The 21,358-nt window shown below is 37.0% G+C and overlaps 1 protein-coding gene across 1 annotated transcript; it reads left to right on the top strand.

Annotated features, from left to right (window-relative positions):
• Positions 1-52: 52 nt before the first annotated feature.
• On the top strand, positions 53-21,079 carry LOC104311342 (transmembrane protein 180). Its single transcript, XM_069810123.1, has 7 exons — positions 53-184; positions 3,816-3,994; positions 4,746-5,480; positions 8,432-8,586; positions 10,091-10,174; positions 11,177-11,320; positions 18,938-21,079. The coding sequence occupies exons 1-7, from the start codon at positions 106-108 to the stop codon at positions 19,065-19,067; spliced, it is 1,506 nt and encodes a 501-aa protein (XP_069666224.1). The 5' UTR covers positions 53-105; the 3' UTR covers positions 19,068-21,079.
• The last annotated feature ends 279 nt before the right edge of the window (positions 21,080-21,358 follow it).

Raw genomic sequence — 21,358 nt, forward strand, 5'->3', positions numbered from 1 at the left:
CACAACACCCTCACCTCCCCGGCGGGGAGCCAATGGGAAGCCGCCCGCCGGACAGATCGAAAGGAGCCTACGCCAGTCATAAAGCGAACCCGTATCAAGCCGCCAATGAGAGCGAAGAGAAGGTTGGCCCGGGCTAATTACGCCCCGCCCCAGCAGCCGGCTGCGCAGCCTCCAGTCAGAGGAGGTGGGTTGGTGCCCGTGGAAGGGGGCGGTGGTTGCTGGGGCTCTGAAGGGTTAATGGCGGGGAGCGGTTGCTGTGGGGTATTCCGGTGGGTCTGCGGCGGAGCAGAGCCGGCACAGCCCGGGGTGGGGCAGCGCAGCGCGACTAGGCGTAGGGAGAGCTGCGGCTCCCAGTCGCCCCGTCTCGGGAGCCCCCCGAGGAGCGCTGAGGGAACAGCCTGTGAGGAGGGGCTCGGCCCCCGAGCCGCGGCTGCTCGCCGGCGTCGCGCCCAGGTGTGGGCCGCCTTCCCCCGCCGCCTCCCGAGGCAGCCTTGGGGCCGGAGCGCGGAAGAGGAGGGGAGAGCGTGGCCCGGCTGGAGCCTGCAGCCGTGGCAGCTGCTGTCGCGTCTGAAAGCGGCCGCCTCCGTCCCCGCGTGTCGCTGGGGCGGTCGCCGCTGGCTCTCGCCTCTTTGCCGTACAACGAAGAGGGAGCCGCGTCCCGTATCGGGGGAGCTGCTGAGGAGAAACTGGCTTGATTTGCCCGGTTGTAACAGACGAGCACCTCCAAACTTCCAGTGCTGCAAGTTTCCAGAGCCCGCTGCCTTCCTCGAGTCGCAGCGTTACAGCGCTTGGGCAGCCATAGCACGGCGGGCTGGGAAGAGTGGCGGCACTCCACCAGTTCCACTTGCCCTCCCTCTCCAAGTGCTCTCCGTTTGCATCTCCCCTCTGCTTCAGCAGCATTCCCTCTTAGTGTTACCCCTCAGGACTAGGAAAGCGTTTATTCTTAGTTGTGTCTTAATGTGGTTCAAGTCATGGAAGAAAGATGAGGAAGAGACTGGTGTCCAACCAGTTTGTCAGGACGGTGAGCATTACGCTGCAGTTTGGGACCCAGTAGAGCAGAGCATGATGTCAGCTGGCGTGCTTCAGTCAAAATTTATTACTGCTCAGGAATCCACTTTTCTTCTTTAGACGCATGCTCTAGTTTCTTTTAGTGATTGTCATCCAGCTCTGGGAGAAGTGCAAGTAATGTCATACTGCACCTCACTGGTTTAAACAGTCTCTTCTTTTGGCTCACCTGTATTAACACAGTTGTAACCACTAGAAATTTCTGAAACTGTGACTTGCCTTCTGTGAGTCACAAAGTGTCAACACCTGTGCTTTAACCTACTCAATGTAAAGGCTGACTTAAGAAGAGGGAGGGGATACTCATCCATGATTTCATTGTAGTACAATTAAAGAGCACATCTTCTGGGAAAGGAAGTGTGGTACCTAAGCTTCTAATTGAACCTATTTCGTAAACAAGGTACAGGGTCAGATGTACCAATTAGTGTAAAGAGTTGTGTCAGATCCTGTGTATTATACTTAGTCATGGCACTAGAGGCCTGTTTGCACATTGTTAGAAGGTTTTTGTTAACGAAATTTCAAATTTCTTACTTTCAAATTTTCTGAAGCTGAGGGCACCTTTTTTTTTTTTAATTTGTGTGTGGGAAGGAATTGATTCAAACATGATTTGAGAAATGACTGTTAGTTTGCTGGTGCTGTTAGTGTGAAGCACACTTATTCTTGGTGCTCATGGAATTTAAGGGAAAGGAGAGTCTCCCAATTCTCTATTCGAAAACCTGTGCAGGGGACTCCAGGAAGAAATAGTCACGAAATATCTACCTTTCCAAAAGACCTAATATCTACTACATAAATCACTTAAGTATATTTGTGAAGGCTTGAACGTGTACTTTAAAAAAAAAAAGTGACACTTGTCAATAACACACAGTAATGACTTTCACAGTTAGTAATATCAAACTGATTTTTAAAAATAAACATTTCAAATGGGCATCTTTTCAATAACCTTATTCATTTCAAGTTTCTCAGTATGTTTGTGAAACCAAACTTGTTACAAAAATGCAAAATTTCATCACCTGAAAATGGAATTGTCTCTATAGCTGTAGCTCTGTGACAAGTGAACTTGAAAATATACATCACAATCGTCCTCAAGTATCTAAAAATTCAGTCATATTCTTACAAATAAATTGGCTTTAGAAAAAACTTGGTTCAAGTTGTTTGTCAGCTTCATTATCTTTCTCACCTGTAAAGTGAAGTTATCTACTCTTTGCATTTTGTTTCATGTTAGAGCATCTTAAACATATACACAAAAATGCAGCCGCATTTTATTTGCTCTTCGAGAGTTCATTTTCTGTGTTGGGGGGTGGAAAACTGTTCCATCATCTGCCTTAGCCAGAACAGACACTTCTCCAGTCCTGACCTGATGCATGGCTTTTGCCTGGCCCTCGCCTGGCGGTTAGGAAGTTACCATCTTCCCTCACAGGAGCCTGTTTTCAGCCACTTTGTAAAAAAAACACAGGAAGGTTGGAAGCAGCCTTGGGTTTCATTTCCTGTCTCTTTCATGGTCATTTTTACGAGGAGTTCAGGGAGCTGCTTATAGATCTGCTTATCAAGCTGAACAAGCAGATATTCAAACTAAGTATTTTGATGGATTTTTGAAAATTGCATATAGGATAAAATTGTTAATATGCAGAATGGCAAAGTGTGGAGTATTGACAAAAAGCAGGTTGTAAAGCTCTGGAGTTAGTGTGCCATAGTAAGGCTGAAATTTGAACCTGAAGTATCTCCAAATTAATGGCAGACAGCTTCCTTCAAGTAGATGTAAAGATGAATAAAGCCTCAGTTAAAAACAGATACTAGGGAGAAGTATTTTTGTATTGGGCTTATAGAATCAAATGTGGTCGAAGACTACATTTACGTAGTCATTACTCTGCTTTAAAAGGTAGAGGTTCCCTGGAGCTAGCTGTTTTCATGGGATAGTTGATACCAAACATGCTTAAGTTAATTGCTAGATAGATGGAAAAAGTCAACATATTAAAAAATTGTTGGCTGAAGATCTGTTTGATACGTTAAAGAACTCTATATTCTTGGGCTGAATCTCTTGTTATTTGGACATACTTGAGGTGCTGTACATGTGTTACTTGCTAGATTTTATTTACATGCAGTCTTTTATACAATGAAAATGTTTAAACTATTAAAAGGTGTTTTGATTGTTTTATGGTTTCTATTCATATCTCATTAGTTTATTAGGTGAAAGTATTGCTTCCATGGCTTGTTAACAATTAACATTTAAAAATACAAGGACAAAACTTGGTATTTGTTTGAAAGAAATATTCATCTAAGTGCATGCTGTATTTGACATTCATAGCAATGGAATACATAAGGTTACGAATTGAGTCACTTCATTCCTACACAGTCCATAATTTTAATGTAGCTACCAAGAAAGATGTAAAATGTGTGCAATTACTTTGAACTCTACATGAAGAATTGTGTTTGCAATAGGAGACTTTTATATTGAGTGTGTGCACCGATTAAGAAGGGATTCTTTTAAATTTTTGTCTACCTGTTGCATTGATTTTTAAGCACTGATTATATTTAGATGTCATTGACTTCTTAATACTTTGCATCTATTCAGTTTTGTGCTCAGTGTCTTATAACTCAGTAAAATGTGTTTCTCATTTTAGAAAAAGGAAGTAAGAATGGGGAAATTTTCCGCTAAGAATCCATTTCTACACCTCTGAAACAAGGAAATCTCTGATGTCATTTTAATTTGGAAAATGATTGTACCATGATTCTGTAATTCTTTTTTGCAACTTGAGGAAGAAGAGAGTTGTACTTGTGGAAGATGAAGTTTGTTTTGGGAATTCATCCTAATGCACTGGCATATTCCATGACTACATTAGGTGCTGGAATGATGAACAGTATCTTTAATTTCTACTACGTTAAGCTTTTCTTAAACCGATACAAAATTTCAGAAGTAGCATTTCATCAAGCACAGGTATTGTACAATGGAATATTTTGATTACCATGTTGTGCTATGTGTCTGTTATCATAGCAAAGTCATTTTTTGACTTACAAATTAATTTTGGATGCATTGCAAATAGTTATACAGTAAATTAATTTTAAATGTAGTTAATCCATAAGCAATTGAACGTACACATAAAGCACATTGTTTACAGTCTTTAGACTAAAAAACTCCAGAATTTAATTGCTGGAAAGATTGTTACCTTTGGTAGCTTGAAGCAATGTTCTGAATTAATCTTGCACCTCAGCTCCATAGGTATGTTTGACATTAGTGCTTTCCTACAGACTGTTTAAGTACTTAACTACTGCATTTATTCTGTAAGTTGTTATCCATGTAAGCAACTCTTGTCATAAATGGTCTCCTGAAAGTAATGGGCCAGCTCATGTTTTGAATTACTTGCTGTGAGAGTAGTATCTGGGCTTTGCAAGATGAAACCCCAGATATATAAGCTTTTGAAAGAGTGAAGTCTTAGAGACAGGGTTTTTTTTCACATGTAGTTGGACACCTGCCTACTTATTCATCTTGTTTTTCAGAATTACTATAATCCTTTAAGGATTTTGCCTGGAGTCTGTTTTGACCTGAGAAGCTTTCATCTTTCTTTATTCTTTGAATACAGATTTATTTTAAATAGATATGGTGTGTATTACTTCTGTGTTTGTATAACATCTGCAGAAAAATCACACTAATGATAAATTCTGCTGTGTTTTTTACTTCTTTGTCACAGGTTGTATTTATGATATGGAATGCCATTAATGATCCTCTTTTTGGGTATATTCAAGATAACTCCAAATTTGCGTGCTGCTCAAGACGCCAGTTTTCAATTTTATATGGAGCTCCTTTATATGCATTAGCCTTTTTGCTTCCTTGGTTTCCTTGGAAACATTATGAAGAAGGTGACTGGCTAAGTGGACTTCATCTCATTGTTGCTTTATGTGCTTTTGACGGTTTGCTTACATTTGTGCTTCTAGCACAGTGTGCACTCTTTGCAGAAATTTCAACAAGACATGAAAGTAGGCTTCAGCTTATTAAATATAACCAAGTAGCAACATTAATTGGATCAACAAGCATTCTCTTTTGTGGTCTCATATCAGAAAATATGGAAAATTTTGCCTATTTTCAGGCTTTCGCTGTTTTGGTCGCAGCATTAGCAACAGCTTGTATGTGCTATACAGGCAAATATAGTACTAGTCAATATGAGCAGAGAGAACTTTATACGGAGAATGCTAATCGGGAAAATGGTGATGGAGCTCTCTCCTGGTCCTCGGTAATTTCATTGACCAAACAGATTATGACAGAGAAAAACTTTTTATTTTTTGTAACAATGAACTTCTTCCAAGTCTTCCATCTAGCCTTCTGCAACAATTTTATGATGATCTTTGCGGATAATCTTATTCCTAAGGATGTCCTTTCTTCCTCAATAAGAAGTATCATGTATGGAGCAGGCTTTATTTGTCCTCAGGTAGGCAGTTATACTTTTTTATTTCAAAATATGAACACATGGTGTTTTACTAGTTTTCATTAGTTTAAGTTATCCATTTACATTGTTTGTTGAAAAAACGCTGTGTCTGGCATAAGCCCTTGGCCATCCTGAGAAACAAATCTAGCTCACCAGTGCTCTAAAAGAAAAAAAGTATCTCTCTGTACAGCCTAACCAAATGTAAAGGTGGAGTAGCGAGAACAGACAAGCAGGAAGGCTGGTAGAATATCTGTTTACAAGAATGTGAGATGTGAGTATGCAAGGAGTGAATGTTTTGTATCCTACAGGGTTTATAATACCTAAGTATAAAGGAATGAAAAACATGGTCAAGATAAAAAGTTTCTAAAAGCAAAATCTATAGAATTCTGAATTCTTTTCTCCTTGCTTTTGATTTGTAATACATGATGAAAGAATAATCTCCTCCTCAGGAAGTTTCTGAGATAAACTGCAAAAAACACCAGAAAAATTATTACATATTAAAAGCATTGCTGAAATATGTGGTATCTCAGTCATGGGAAGCAAATGAAACTCTAAACAGCTGCTTTTGGAAAATAATACATTCCCTTTTTTTTTTTTGTTCACTGTCTTGGTCAGCTACATTTACTGGGTAGAGAGAGACGTACTTTCAAGACCCCAGTCAGGAATGGGGGGGAGGAGTAATGAACTGGAAAAGAAAAGAGAAAGAGAAGCCAAAGGAGTTATGTGTGAGAACAAGAAAAGCAGCAAAAATATGTCCCACAGAATGTAAACATACTTGTCTGCAGTGAATAAAAAAAATTCTCCTGTTCATTCCCTTCTAACTTCTTTCACTAGATCTTCTAAAACTTTCACGGTGTTTACTTGTTGGGTGATCAAAGTCAGGATACTCAAAATCTGAGTGCTGAGGTGCTGATGGTGTTCAGCATTTCTGAAAATCAGACTGTTCTGTTCATTAAATTGTAATGGTTTTCAGTAAGTAATATGTAAAAGAAGAAGATACATGAAAGTGCAACTGGAATTCATAGCTCAATTTCAGTTACCATTTTGGCTTTTGCATATATAACATACAAAACCTAAACATACCTTCTCTATTCCATAACTTCTAAATAGCTATCATTTCAACTTTTATCTTTACCACAGGTTTAATAGTTTTTTTTCTTTCACTCAAACAGTTAGCTGATGAACTTTGGAAAGAAATCAGAAACTACAGAAGTTAGGAAAGCTTAAATAATTTTACACTCAATATATAGCAATCACTTTTGTTGATAAAATCAGTGTGACAGTGTGAAACAGACAATCTTTCAGAAAATGCTTCTCTCTCTGCTCCCCAGAGGCTCTTTGTCTAGAAGGTCACTGAACCATAGAGAGTTTGCTGTGACCTTATTTTTCTCAGGTTTTGTCCCTTTGAGCTCAAGATATAATAAGAGAATTTTCTGGTGGCAATGTCCTGAACTTCACTAACTGGAAAAGCACCCAACCCATGTAAAATAAAGTCACTTCTTATGAACTGTGCTTCAGTAGCCTGTACTAAACTAGAATTCAGCTTCTGTCTTAGGTTCCTTTTAGTAGCGGGTGTGAAGAATAAAACCTGCCTGCAAGGGAAACCTTGTTGCTGAAACATAGGCAAACAAATTTAAATCTCCATCATTAAGTTAGTAGTTTTCTTAGAAATATGCAGTCTTAGAAACATGCAGGTAATAAGGAATTTTCTAAATCATAAGTACTTCCTGAGACAGCATTATTTCTCAATTATAGGGAGACAAGGTCATGGTTTTTACAATAACAGGCATTACATAATCCCCTACCATTTCTAATGTAAGCACTTTTCTGCAAAATGCCTGAAAACAGCCAGGGGGATGTTAAGTTTCTTACAACCAGATTTTTTTCTTATGCCAACTTTCCAGATTTGTTTCACCTCCCTGAGCATTGGTTTAAGTAGAAAACTTGAGGTTCTTTAGAATAGTATTTGCCACAGTAATCTTTGTCTGACTGTAGCATCCTGGTTTTATTCATTATGTTAAAGCATTTAAATGTGGGAACAAATGTACAAGAATTCTTTCCTGTTCGTCATCTGAATGTTACACTGGTCATCTTTGTAAGAAGGAAGGAGAAAATGTGTATCTCTATAAATTTTGTGAGTATTTTTTGTGACAGTGATGAGGACCACATACATGTAGACAGTGACATAGGCTCATATAGTAAAAAACACAATGCATTAGAAAATGTCCTGTTTAAAGTGGAAAGTGAGGAACAATATAGCAGAGCTTAGACTTTGTTCATACTATCATCAGCACTTAATACCATTTTCGTGAGTTTGCCTGCCACTAGCTTCTCACGTGGATTACTGCTGCTAAGATTGGTGGAATTAAAATGCAGCCATACACGTTATCCACTGGCATCTGCCTTTCTCTACTTGCTGGTAAAGCCTCTAACTTGCTTAGATCAGCTGTCTTGGTGAGCTTGCTTTATCAACTTAAGTGTCATGCTTAATTTCTATAAATGTCAGTGAAAATAGTATATTAATGAAAAAAATTTAAAATACTTTTGATCAGCAGTTAAAATTCAAATGGCAAGATGCTTGGTTTACAGTTAACATACTGCAAAGTTAATTATTTAAGGGATATCAAACATAAAGATCATGAGCATTAAATAATAGTTAGGCAATGTGCAAAACAGTATTTTCCTCAGGATATAGTAGTTCTGAGCTGGCTAGTTTTGCCTGAAAGGAGACCATTCTTACCAGGTAGAGGTAGCATAGAATGAGCCAATAGACAGTTCTCTTTGTTCAATTTGTATTTTTTTATTTGGATTGCACTTTTTAGAAAGGGTTGGGGTTTTTATTTTCTTTAATGGATAGTAATAATTTATGTCTGGTTTGTGCTTTATAGCTCTCCTAATGCTGAGATATTGTACTATATCTTTTCATTGTATATGTGTATATATTATCTTTTCAGTGCCTTGTTCTTCTCAGTCATGCTTCGTTGAAGAAGTTTGGTTATTACAGAATCATCTTGTTTTCCTTTTACTTTGAAGGAGTAGCTGCTGCTGTCATGTTTGTTCTAGGGCCAGAACACTATTATCTGTTGGCATTTTATCTCACAACAAACATGTAAGTAAATACACTTCACTATTCATAGATAATGGCTTAAATAATTCTAACAGAGTGGACTCTTGCTTTTAATAGCATGAAGACTTTGCCACTGCTTTTATGGTTTTCTTTCTGTTCTGTTTCACTCATGAGAAAAGTTGAAATTCCAGTTACAACTTTTCTCAGCTTTCATTTTATTCAGCTTCAGCTTTTAATTTCTGCTTAAAAAAAAAAAAAAGGAAAAAAAAGCCTTAAATATGAACAGTAATTAAGTTTTGCAGCCACATGCCTCCAGCCACTTATCTGCTCTAACATGAGATTCCACGGAAGCAGAATCTCTTCTCATCCACATAGACACAAAAGATCTCAGTAGTGGAACTTTTCAGAGACTGTTTGCTAGGAAAGCTCAGACCTCATTTTGTATTGTGTGAACGCTTGTTATGTTGCACTGAAAAACAAATATTGGTAAGTCAGGTATCTGTTAGGTAACCAATACTGAGTCACATTTTCACTGGTACTGGGTAAGTATGATGCCAAGAAGTAGTATTTTCACAGAAGCAGTATATTATGATACATGGAAAACCTTATTTAACAGTAAAGACCTGTTTGTATCAGAATATTGTTACAGCAGTTCATTTTTATTTCTTCATTTTCTATTTCATTGCTTGCTTTCTATGTGATCTTTCCTACCCTCCTTTTCTTCATATCCCCCTACCCCTCCCCTGTTTTCATTCTTATTTTCAGTATTTCAGTCATTGGCTACTGTAAGACTGAACTGTGTGAACAATAAATTGAATTTCATGACCTGCATACTTTAAATGATGAAGATATATTTTGATTTCCCCAGGAAAAAATTCTAAGGTACCTAAAACTGTATGTTTAAAGTGCTAATTGTTTAAAGCCTCTTGTAAGTAAAAGCTAATCACACCCAAAATTTAATAAGACATAGAAATCATAATATTTGAGTTTAAGGTTTCACTTAGCAGTTTGTTAAGAGTCTGCTTTATCTGTCTGTGTGTTTAAATGCATATATATATATAATGTAAATACCTATCTAGGAATGCATATAAAATCTTTTTACTATTCAAATTCTCCCACTCTGAAGTTTGTCTTCCATGTAGTCTTTCCAGTAATGCTCATGTCCTTTTCAGATTTCAAGAGGAAATTCTCAGTTTCTCTTTCTTCTAAGGTGTTTCTTTTCTCCATGTCATTTTAAATGACATTTACTGATAATCCCAAGCAAGTATTTATGACCTTTTGCACTAGTGTCCAGGAGAAAAAGCAAAAACCCCCCACCTTTTAGGTTTGCATATCGATTTTGAATTCTCAATTAAGAACAGATCTAGTAATGCTTTCAGAACTGCTGTTTAAACAGATAAATCACTGTGTTTTAAAGAATGTCTCAGCTTTGTGTGTTTGTGGAAATGTCAGTGTTGGGATATATGTGTTAGAATGTCAGTTATGATTTCATTATGAAAGTGTATAGAAGAACTATGAACATCTTAAATATTTTGTCTTTCTTTAGGGTAATTGTACAAGCTTCATTTAGTTTGTTCAATTTGCCTTTGGCAGATATTGTTGATGCAGATTTAATAAAGCACAAGCGGAGGTATGTCAGTTGTAACTGTTTTTCTTTAAATATGCTTTCTCTTTGCCATGCTACTCTTTCGTAAATTAGATTGTGTCAAAGTAAAGACAGTAAATTATCTTGGAGCCTTGACACAGAAGCATTTTTTGTAAGAGCAGCTTAGCATAAGTGAAGATAAAAACTTGAATGAAGTTTCCTGGGGTTACTTCAATAGAGTAATTTAAACAGATTGTTAGTTCATTTCTAGTTTTAATTATACTATAGTATAAACCAAGTCCTTCAGTTTTTTGTGGTTTTATTTTTGTTATCTTCACTTGAATTATTTGGTAACCATTTACTTCTATTATCATTTATGGAATTTTCTGAATAAGGCCTTTCTAACATGGAAAAGGCATTCAGAAAGCTTTGTCTATGCTACTTAAAGTCCAAATTTCAAAGTCTAACTGGTTGTTGTTATCTCACTGAAATAAAAATTGATAAAACCTGCTGTGATGTAGCATATTACAACTCATGGATCTTTTGGATTTTTATCAAAGTGCAGTTGACTTCCTGTTGGTTTCATCAATGTTTATATAAGTGCAGATTCAATTCTGGTCAGTGTCTTAAGGGACTTGCCCTCAAAGGTGAGAGCTATTGCTTTCATGAAGAAAAAAAATGCCTCCTTTTCTGGCCTCATGCATGTAAAGCCTTAAGTTGTAATTAATTCTCCATGCCCTGTTCAGTCTAACTTAACTTCAGTAATTACTCAATGTGCACAAAGTTGAACTTGAGTGCAAGTAGTTTCAGAATTGGGGCCAAGCTGTATATATACACCAGAGGTTTATTATGTTTCATTTCCAAAGAAGTTTAAATTTCATTATGATAGCTGATCTGTTTGCTATAATGTGTGAACTATATAAAGCTAAAGATCATGATAGTTAGTATTTGCATATTAACAGGATTTTTAAAATCACTATTGTAATTAATATACTAATAAGTTTGTGTGGTGCATTCGTTTGTTTTTTTTTCCCCTAAATATTTTAGATCACCACTTTCCTCTATGGTTTTTGGTACTAATGCTTTATTTACCAAGCCTGCCCAATCTTTGGCTCCAATGCTTGTGGTTACAATACTAAATCAATTTGGATATGAGAATCTGAATAATGAAGTTGCTCAACCTGATCCAAGGTGAGTTCAAAAACGATACTTTAAATCATAGGAATTAACATGGAATAATCCTGTAATCTAAAAAGCAAATTAATCTGCAATTAGTTTGCATCAACTGCACTTCAAAAATATGAGTGCTTTAAAAATATTTTCCAGTTGTTTTTTATCTGTGTAGAAATAGAAATCTTTTTTAAAGAATAAATCATTTATTAAACAATACACATGAGGATATCTACTTAATTCTGAAAAACAAAGGATACATTTCAGTAGTTGACCATCTCCTGTTCTATTGCAAAAAAAGAAAAAAATGTTTTTTAGATCACCTAATACCTCTTCTTAAGATACATGTTGTCCTGGCTTCTGTGTTTTGTTTATCTTGTAAACCTACTTCCTGAAATATATAATCCTAATAGCGTTGCATTTAAGATGCATTTTTGTTTGAGAAAGAGCAGTATAATCACTGGAGGGAGGGTATTTGCCTCAAGTAGGAGTATAATTTTGGCTTCAATACTACTTACCATTCTAATGCTAATGATTTCATTGCAGTCCCTGGAGACCTTAATAGACAGCATAAAGCTGTGGTTGTTAGTTAGCACATTGGAAATGCATGGGTTTTTATAAAAGCAAATTAACAGGGAGTCAGTACACCAAAAGGGTCATAGGCTGTTTAATTATGACCAACAAGAGGAAGCGGCAACATAAGGAATAACTGAAGTCAGGACTAGAAGGCAAAAATCAGTCCTGATTAGGTTTGCTTGCAAGAACAACATGAATATCCTGAGAACTACATAGCTCTCCTAAATTTTGAGTAGAAACCTTAAAAAATACATAGAAGACAATTGTATATGAACTTTTGTGGAGATAGCTCTTGAAGGAGAAAGGACTGGTTATGTGTCACCTAAGGCTGGGAGAATGTTTTGTATTTGAGGAATTTTCTAAAAAAATGTATGAGGAAAAGCATGACATAAAAGGACAACAGGTGGTCTTCAGAAAAGCATCCTGACACAAACAAAGGTGGCTTAAGTTTGAGGCTATGTGTGAGAACAGTTAATTTTATTTTAATGCATTCTGTAGATAGCCAGCCAGTAAGATGATGTGAAGACGACATGAATCTCATTATAATGTCAAATAAGATGAATGATTTTTGCGGAAGAGTGGTAGGTTGAACTGGATGTGGATATGAGAGGGCTGAATATATTCATCTTGATGATTCAGAGAAATTCAGATTTGAAACATAAAAACTAGAGTTCTGATCCCTTTCAATCAGAGAAATGATCCCTTTGTGGATGGATGTTAAATCAGACTAGTTATAAATCTTTTCTTCTGCAATAAGTAGCCTCTGGACTATAGCAACAATACATTTATTGTATATAGAGTTGAAATACTTTGAATGCTTAATCGCTAAAACCTATATTTTCACTTGAGCCATGCTGAAAATTGATTTATTTCACTAGGGCGAGGAACAGCATAAAGGTACAAAGCTGAGATCAGTTAATCAAAGAGCACCTGAAATATACTATGTATTTCTTTTGCCCATCCCTTCAAAAATATTTTTTTAAATATGAAGCAGTCTACATGTCTTTTCTGTATATGTATGTGTGAACATGCATGTCCTTCGCTTTGCAAATGGACTACAGTGTGGACATACAGTCCACAAAGACCAGACTACTCAAGATTGTTTCTAGGGAGTCAGTTTTCCCATGTCAATATACTCAGACCATTGACTGAGCTAAAATTACTTATGCATATTAAAACCCTATCAGCTGATCTCAGATTTCAGCAATAGGCAGACAGCTAAAATACACTTGCCTCAGGACAAGTTGTTTGGGGACAAACAGAAACTAATACAGGTGATTGCTTAAAATATGCTCAAACTGTCTTGAAAAAAAAAGATTTTCACACATGTGAATTATATGTAATGAAGTGTTATGACCCATGCCAGTACAATCTCAGCTGTGTCCGTCCTTCCTCTCCAAAGCTGGCAATATCTGTTAAGTGTTCTGGAAAGCATTTACTTGATTAGCTGTAGTGGTAGTGAATTGTGAAGATAGCACAGAGGACCCTTATTCTGCATTAACAAAATGTTTGGGCCCTGAATAAGTATGTCCTAAGAGTTTCCAGCAATTTTGTTTACTGGGAGAAGAGAGAAGATGCAGTCCAAAATCATAAACTATTTGCTGAATTCTAAATTATTTATTATTTCTTGAACTGAATGTTAAACCATAGCAACAATGATGGAGGAGCTAATCCTGGAAACCATTTCCAGGCACATTAAGCACAATAAAATCATCAGTAGTAGTAAGCACGGCTTCACCAAGGGGACGTCATGCTTGACCAACTTGATAAACATCTACAAAGAAATGACTAGCCTGGTAGTCAAGGGAAGAGCAGTGGATATTGTCTACCTGGGCTTCAGTAAGGCCTTTGACACTGTCTCCTATAAGATCCTCACAGACAAGCCTTTGGTACACGGGCTGAGGAGCAGACAGTGAGATGCTTTGAAAACTGGCTGAATGGGCAGGCCCAGAGGGTGGTGATCAGTTGCATGAAGTCTAGTTGGAGGCCAGTAACTAGTAGTGTACCCTAGGGGTCTATACTGGGTCCAGTCCTGTTTAACATCTTCATTAATGATCTGGATGATGGGGCGGGATGTACCCTCAGGAAGTTTGGTGATGACACAAAGCTGGGAGGTGTGGGTGATACATCAGAGGGTCATGCTGCCATCCAGAGGGATCTTACCAGGCTGGAGAAATGGGCTGACAGGAATCTTATGGTTCAACAAGGAGAAGCGTAAAGCCCTGCACGTGAGGAGGAACAGCTTCATCCACCAGGATATGCTGGGGGCCACCCAGCTGGAAAGCAGCTTGGCAGAAAAGGACCTGGGGGTCCTGGACACCAAACTGAACACAAGCCAGCAATTTGTGGCAAAGAAGGCAATGGTATCTTGGGCTGCATTAGACAAAAGTATTGCCAGCCAGTCAAAGGAGGCGATCCTTCCCCTCTGCTCAGCGCTGGTGAGGCCACACCTGGAGTACTGTGTCCAGTTCTGGTCTTCTCAGTATAAGAGAAATGTGGACATACTGGAGAGAACCCAACAAAGGACCACAAAGGTTATTAAGGGACTGGACCATCTCTCCTATGAGGAAAGGCTGAGAGAACTGGGACTGTTCAGCCTGGCGAAGAGAAGGCTCATGGGGTGATCTTAATATATGAAAATACCTAAAGGAAGGGTGCAAAGAGGATGGATTCAGGCTCTTTTCAGTGGTGCCCAGTGACAGGACCAGAGGCAAGGGGCATAAACTGTTCCCTCTGAACATCAGGAAACATTTTTTTACTGTGAGGGTGACTGAGCATTGGAACAGGTTGCTCAGGGAGGTTGTGGACTCTCCATCCTTAGAATACTTGAAAGCCATCTAGACACAGTCCTGGGCAGCTGGCTCTATGTGGCCCTGCTTGAGCAGGGGTTTGGAGCAGATGACCTCCAGAGGTCCCTTCCAACCTCAACCATTCCATTATTCTGATTCTGTGAACAAAGTTCCAGTATTTAACGATAGTGAAAAGATGGGTATGTTACAGTTATAGACAGGCAGTTGCTTTTTATATACAGATACCATCTGTTGCATTAGTTTTCTTCCAGTTATTTCACAGATCCTCTTACAAGGCAAAAGAAACTTAATAAGATGTAACTTATCTGTGTTTCGTTTTGGGGTTTTTTTGTCTGTTTTGTAGGTTAATATTCTGTGGAGTGAATGGAGAAAAGTATTAGCAGACCATCAGTGGTCTTCTTCAGTAATGTCCAGATGTCTTCCTTATCTTTCCCTCCAGCATCAAAAGTTTGAACATTGATTTTTGTATTCTCAGCAACTTTCCAGGCTTCTGCTGTAGTAAAACACATTTTCCAGCAGTGAGTTTACAGCTGAAAATTATGGAAATAAGCTTTTCTTGTTCACACTGATTTTTGTGTAATATTGTCATTTCATTTCCTCATTCCTCATTTCTTGGCATATTGCTTACTCAAGACCACATGGAATGCTGGAGCTCACAAACTTTCTGGATGACTTCAACTTGCATACAAGAAAAAAAAAAAAAGGTTGTAGCATGCAGGGGAAGGGTGTGTCTTTTTCTCCCCTATTTCATTTATCTTATACATTTGATAGCATTTTATTAATAGCATACTGCCTTCAGAATTGGGCTTCATAAATATTCTCTTTGGTGCTCATCTTACACTGTATTAAAAAAAAATCTATCCATCAAAAGCTATCTGCTGGGATAAATCATATATCTTCTGATTCTTATGCCTCCAGCAAAAGGCCTGTAAGATGACACTACCTCACCTATACCTCCTTGTCATTCCAGTGATTACATTTTGGTTCTTCAGCTATGTGATATTATGACTCCTTGACATCCTCCATGATCAGGATATTTCATTATTGCTTCATTAGAGTGCCAAAACTCTGTTAAGAGTACCAACCAACTATAAGTTGCTGGTTTTTAAGCTTCACCTGTCTTTTGTTGCCATCATGTTGTTGAGCAATTCACATGTTGTTCTCTGCCTCAGTAAAGACCACATTCCTAAGCAGCTTATTAGGGCAACTGGCATGTTATGAGTGAAATTCTCATCCTAGAAGACCTTTTGAGACAATAGTTCATCATTGTGTTGGTGGTTTCTTTTACAGTTGTATTCTGCAGAGCACCCAAGCTCATAAGACAGTGAAGAGGTTTTATTCAGAGAATAAAATTCTAGAAGAAAGGAAAATTCAGTCCCCTTTTTCTTTCATCTGTGAGGTATCATCACACTCCGGGTGGACGGTTAAGATTCATGAGAAAATGCTTATCGTTGAACAGTCATCCCAGTAATGTATTAGACCAGGCATTCCAGAGACCTAGACTGTCTTTCTCTTCCACTGTGCTGAAGCCTTTGAATTGACCATTAACATCACCCAACTTCTTACTTACCAGTACCAGTATTTACTTCTGCCTCGATGTGACTTCTTGGTCACAGTGATGTCTTCTTCCTTAGGAGCAATCCTGTATCTCTTGGTACTTGGTATCATAACTTAGAAGTGTGACTTCTGCTATGAATAGTGTATCTCTCTTCCAGAAGTCGTGTTGCTTTTTGATGTAACCTTTTTCACACATGAGGTTGGCCTATCTATTGTACACAGTTCCACATTTGTTACACATGATTCCATATACATTAATATACACATTATACCACATTCTTAGGGAATGTGGTCACTACATATCAGTTAAGCATTCTGTAGTGGAAGCTAGCTTAAGTATTTTTTTTAATATCCTTAAAATTTGAGCAATAGCTTGCAGAATGGAGTGGTCCTGGTTTTGTTTTTTTTTTTTTCTTTTGGTCCATCATCATAGCAAAGCATTACCTGCCCCATATGGCTTGGGTTTGGGGTTTTTTTGTTTGTTTGGTTGGTTTGGGGCTTGTTTTGTTTTGTTTTCGTTTGGGTTTAGTTTGGGGTTTTTTTCGCTATGGAAAAGATACTTAGTTTAAAAACTCCCTCTTCTGGAGAGCCACTGCAACTACAGCCAAGTTCTCTTGAAAGTGTGCTTTTCAAATTGGTTCTTCAGAATGAAGTTATTTGACAGCAACCCTTCATTATTTATTGGAGGCACTTTAAACTGTCAATGCTTTCATATTGAATAACTGGACTACATCACATTCTATTCAGAGTGATATTAGGGCTGTTTAGTGGAAGATTGTATGTTTTATTCGTGCATGTGCAAAAAATGTAGACATGGAACTCTTGATTTATCCCAGTCCCTTAATGAAATATTTTCCCATTCCTTGTTCTGTGTACTATAGATATCTTTCATAATTCCTGCAGTAACTTAAGGTTTTACAGTACAATAGGTAATACTGTTTTTTTAAACTAATATAGTTCCGGTGAAACCGAATCAGGATTGCACCAGTGTGAGTGATTTGGCAGATGTTCTTTCTTTTTTTGTCCCTCCTGAAGTCTACGTATAAAGACAGAATAATTTTAGTACTGAAACCTGCAATCCTCTTTAGCACGCAAACAGGCCAAGTACAAACCCCAACAGTTCTGTTAACTGTGTCTTAGTCCTCTTTTTATCTTTAGATAAGTAAGCAATTTGTGTGTGGCCTCCCTGCTGACACTGCTCATACAGTTAACGATTGGCAGTTGTGATGGTAATGTGCATGATGTGGGCCCTTGTTTACTTGTAGGTGGACTGAAAATGCAATTGAATAACAGGCCAGTAAACCATGTCCAAATGGTAAATTATTGTCACTGCCAATAAACATTGGCTATGGACCAGTGACCTGCTAGTGAACACTTCCAGTCTTAAATGCAATTGCCCAAGTGATTAAGTAATTCACTTGTAAGCCTGTGGTTTTTTGTTTTCTTATGTAGCATTAGCATGTACATTGAGATAAACTGTGGTTGTTGTATGAGTGTATGTATGTACTAAGGAATAAATCTAGGCAAGCATTTTTTTCCATTAAATGCAGTGAGATGTGAGCTGATTCTTTTATGATTCAGAGAAACTCTTAAGTTTTATTCAAAAGCCTGCTCAAGTTTTTTTCACAGATTTCAGGGTTTTTTTGGATTATGTCCATAGCTGTTCTGTGAGTCTCCTATCCTCATCCCTGAATGCTAAGGAAAAAAAACAGAAAATACCATAAACTGCCTCATGGAGAGAAAGTTCATTTAGGGGCTGTTTCTCAGCTTGAGTTGACTTTCCTGATATTTAAGTAATTAGAATCCAATAATTAACAGAATGCCAGCAGATAATGATTCTAGCTACTAGATGAATGCCTAAATGTATGCTTTGAGCTGTCAGAATCCATACTGTTCGTAAAAGAGAACTAATTTAACTCCTGTATTTTCTTTTTTGATTCATATTTGTTGATGCTTTTATCTCTGATTCCTTGGAGAAGATTTAGATGGGGAAATACCATGCATCCATAAGAATAAATAAGAATGAGTGTTACTTTCACATGTATTCTTTTTATATTTTATATTACCTTGTAATCACTTATTTAAAAACAAAACTAAATAAGGCTTGATATTTCAAACAGTCCTTTACACCATACATGAATTTTGTGCATTAATCATGACTTCCATCTAGCACTCAGCAATTATAACAACACACTATGTGGATAGCTAGTAGCACAGATTTTAACTTAAAGAAAGTCATTTCATATTGAAATATTTGCTTCCATTTTCTGCTTTTCTTTCTCTTCCAGATTTTTCAGTCTTACTACACATTTTCAGATGCTCCATTCTATAATTGGATTGTATTGCTTAAATTGATTTCTGTATTACATAATACAGATGTGTACTAAAGTAGTGAACAGGATTTCTTAGGTTGCCTATAGTGTATTAAAATTAACCCCTTGTGTGCTAATTATCTGATTTCCTCCCAGCTATTATGAAAGGTGCAAACAACACAAAATACATATTTGTATGTAGAATTAGAAAATATAATTGAAGTACATTTGATATCTGAGATATTTATATTTCTTTTATTTAGAATTGATTGTACACAGTAACGTGTATATAATGTGAATGGTTTAAAAATAATTTGTTGTGAATTGACCATGAAAGTTACTCTTCTTCATCTTGAAAGCTGTGTTTTCATCTTCTTCACCAGTTTGTTTTTAGGTCTTCATGATGCCATGTTCTACTTGATCTGTCTGGTTCCACTTTGCATTGCAGTCATACAGATCCTGGCGTGGACTCCCTTTTCAATCCAGAATAGTCATATGATAGCTGTACACTAAATATGGAACAGCTGGTCAGTAAATCTGCTGAACTGTACCACAAAAGAGGTAGTATGTTTTAAATGTGAAAAAGCAAAATTGCATTAAATGGACTATTAGACCAAACACAGTTTGAGCCGTTTCAATAAAGTTGCATTCTTCAGTCTATATAGACTATAACAAAGATCGCATTCAGCCTTAATGCTGAGCCTACACATTTTTTTGTAGTTCAGTTGTTTGCATTTAATGGGCTTTATCCTTAATTACTAAATAAAGTCATTTCTGGTATATACTGCTCACTGTTAACTCCTTTGAAAAATGGATACGGCAGATCAGGTAAAGGAGTCCCAAACCAGCACCTGAAATTCAAGGGAACTCTATTTTCTTAACCTTACTGAACGATGGTGGATTAATTTTGCTATACTGACAAAATGGCAGATCTCTGAAGTTAATCTGGAAGACCCTGGTGGACATCCCTCATGGATGGCAGAGTGATGAAGAGAAAAATTTAGATGGTGTCTAGCTGACCAGTATCAAGACAAATCCAACAGCTACCACAGGAAGAGGCAAGAGTAATTAACTACCCTGTAAAAGTCTGTGTAAGGCTGAAGAAGAAAAAGATTAAAATGCTGTTCAGTAAAGTGTTGCTGGATATGGAAAAAGCTACATAGGTCCTCACTGGCTTTCCAAATGTCTCTAGTTGGTGGTAGGTAGATGCAGTTTTCTGGCTTTAAATGGGAAAATTATTTTGAAGGTAGCATATTGTTAGTACTTCATACCGAATGTCATTGTGGCAAGAAAAACATTAGCGTATGGATGTAGTAGTGTTCAGTTAGTTGGACAAATCTTAAGCACACACATATTGAATCAAACTCTAGCTGCTTAGTACTGTTACATTGGTAAACTCATTTATGTGCTGACAGTTGAAGTTAATTTCTGATTAATCAAGTTGAAGTTAGTTAATTTCCGATTAATTCTTGCCAAAATCTTTTCGGTTAAGATTTTAAATGGATCCTGTGGTTTTTATAAAATAAAGGGGTTTTGACAAAATTTCAGAAACATTGAATCCTCTCTTTATTTCACACGTTGTAACGATAAGATACATTAGCATGTTTACAATACTGCTGTTAAATAAATATTCTTTTGCCTCCAATATATCCAGCATGTAATTGTGTAATGGTAGATAGCTTAAGTATAATATAATCACTACATTTTTGTTCTTTGTTTTGCCTGGGCAAACATAATTTTAGAAGCACCTTTCTTACAGAGTGCCAGTTACTTGAAAGTACAAGAAGATGCATTGTATGTATCCCGATTTTAAAGTGCTGAGTCAGCTAATTTCTAAGGCTCTACATTTATCATGATAGGTAACTTGGAAAAGAAAGGACTGTAAGAAGTTGCCCTGCATTTTGGTGGACACTAGCATAAACTAATGAAGAGGTTTGAGATTTGAAATACCTGTGTTGAAAAAAATAGTCTTTTGTGCCTTAGTTTTTACTTTTGCAGAGTAGAAACAATGTTGCTTCCTTGGCTTTTTTGAAGTGCAAAGTGCTTTCAAAGCGCTTTCAAAGTGATGAGTGAAAAAGTGGGATAGCATTGTTAAATATTTAGAAATCCAAATGAACCCTTTGATAGGAATATGAAGATTTATGTTAAAATGTAAGAAGCCAGAAGTGTGATGGAGTTTTAAGTTGCGTTATCTGGTTTTTATCTCTGTCTTGTCAGAGATACCATTATTCATTTGCATTGTACATGCTAATAGCATTATGTACACATACTAGTGTCACTTTTATTTACATATCCAAAGAATATTTACACAAATACCAGAGCAGATATGGACTGTGTGTTTAGATTCTGAATTATAAAAGATTTACTGCATTGTATGTATGAATTTTGTGCCTGAAAGGCAGAAGGAGCAAAAGCCAAAGGACAAAAATCTGAAGGAATTTAGGTTAATGTAATCTTTGATTCATTATATGAAACAGTCTTCTCCCTGGCAATTCCTTTAAAATGGTAATAACTAACTTAAAATATTTTTTTCTTTACTGTTTCTATATTTCCTGAATTTCATATCTTCATCCTATCATCATAGAATATATATTTTGGTAGGTGAAAATGTTACTGTTCTACAGACAGGGTTTCTTAGATGACTGTGTTCATTACTTAGTTCTAATATTAAGTTATTAGAACATAGTGTACAACTGGGAGAGTGCTGTGCTATACAACAGGAAAACTAGTAAGTGGGTTTAAGAGTCAAAATTATACCAAGAATTCTTTGAAATGATCAGAATTATTTTTTCTGGAAAATGTTT

This window comes from Haliaeetus albicilla, chromosome 22 (genome assembly GCF_947461875.1).
Source record: "Haliaeetus albicilla chromosome 22, bHalAlb1.1, whole genome shotgun sequence".
NCBI lineage: Eukaryota > Metazoa > Chordata > Aves > Accipitriformes > Accipitridae > Haliaeetus > Haliaeetus albicilla.

Coding starts and splice junctions, on each gene's coding strand:
- LOC104311342 (XM_069810123.1), top strand. CDS start 106: ATGAGAGCGAAGAGAAGGTTGGCCCGGGCTAATTACGCCCCGCCCCAG. Junction 185..3,815: donor GCAGCCTCCAGTCAGAGGAG/GTGGGTTGGTGC, acceptor TTGCAACTTGAG/GAAGAAGAGAGTTGTACTTG. Junction 10,175..11,176: donor TTAATAAAGCACAAGCGGAG/GTATGTCAGTTG, acceptor TAAATATTTTAG/ATCACCACTTTCCTCTATGG.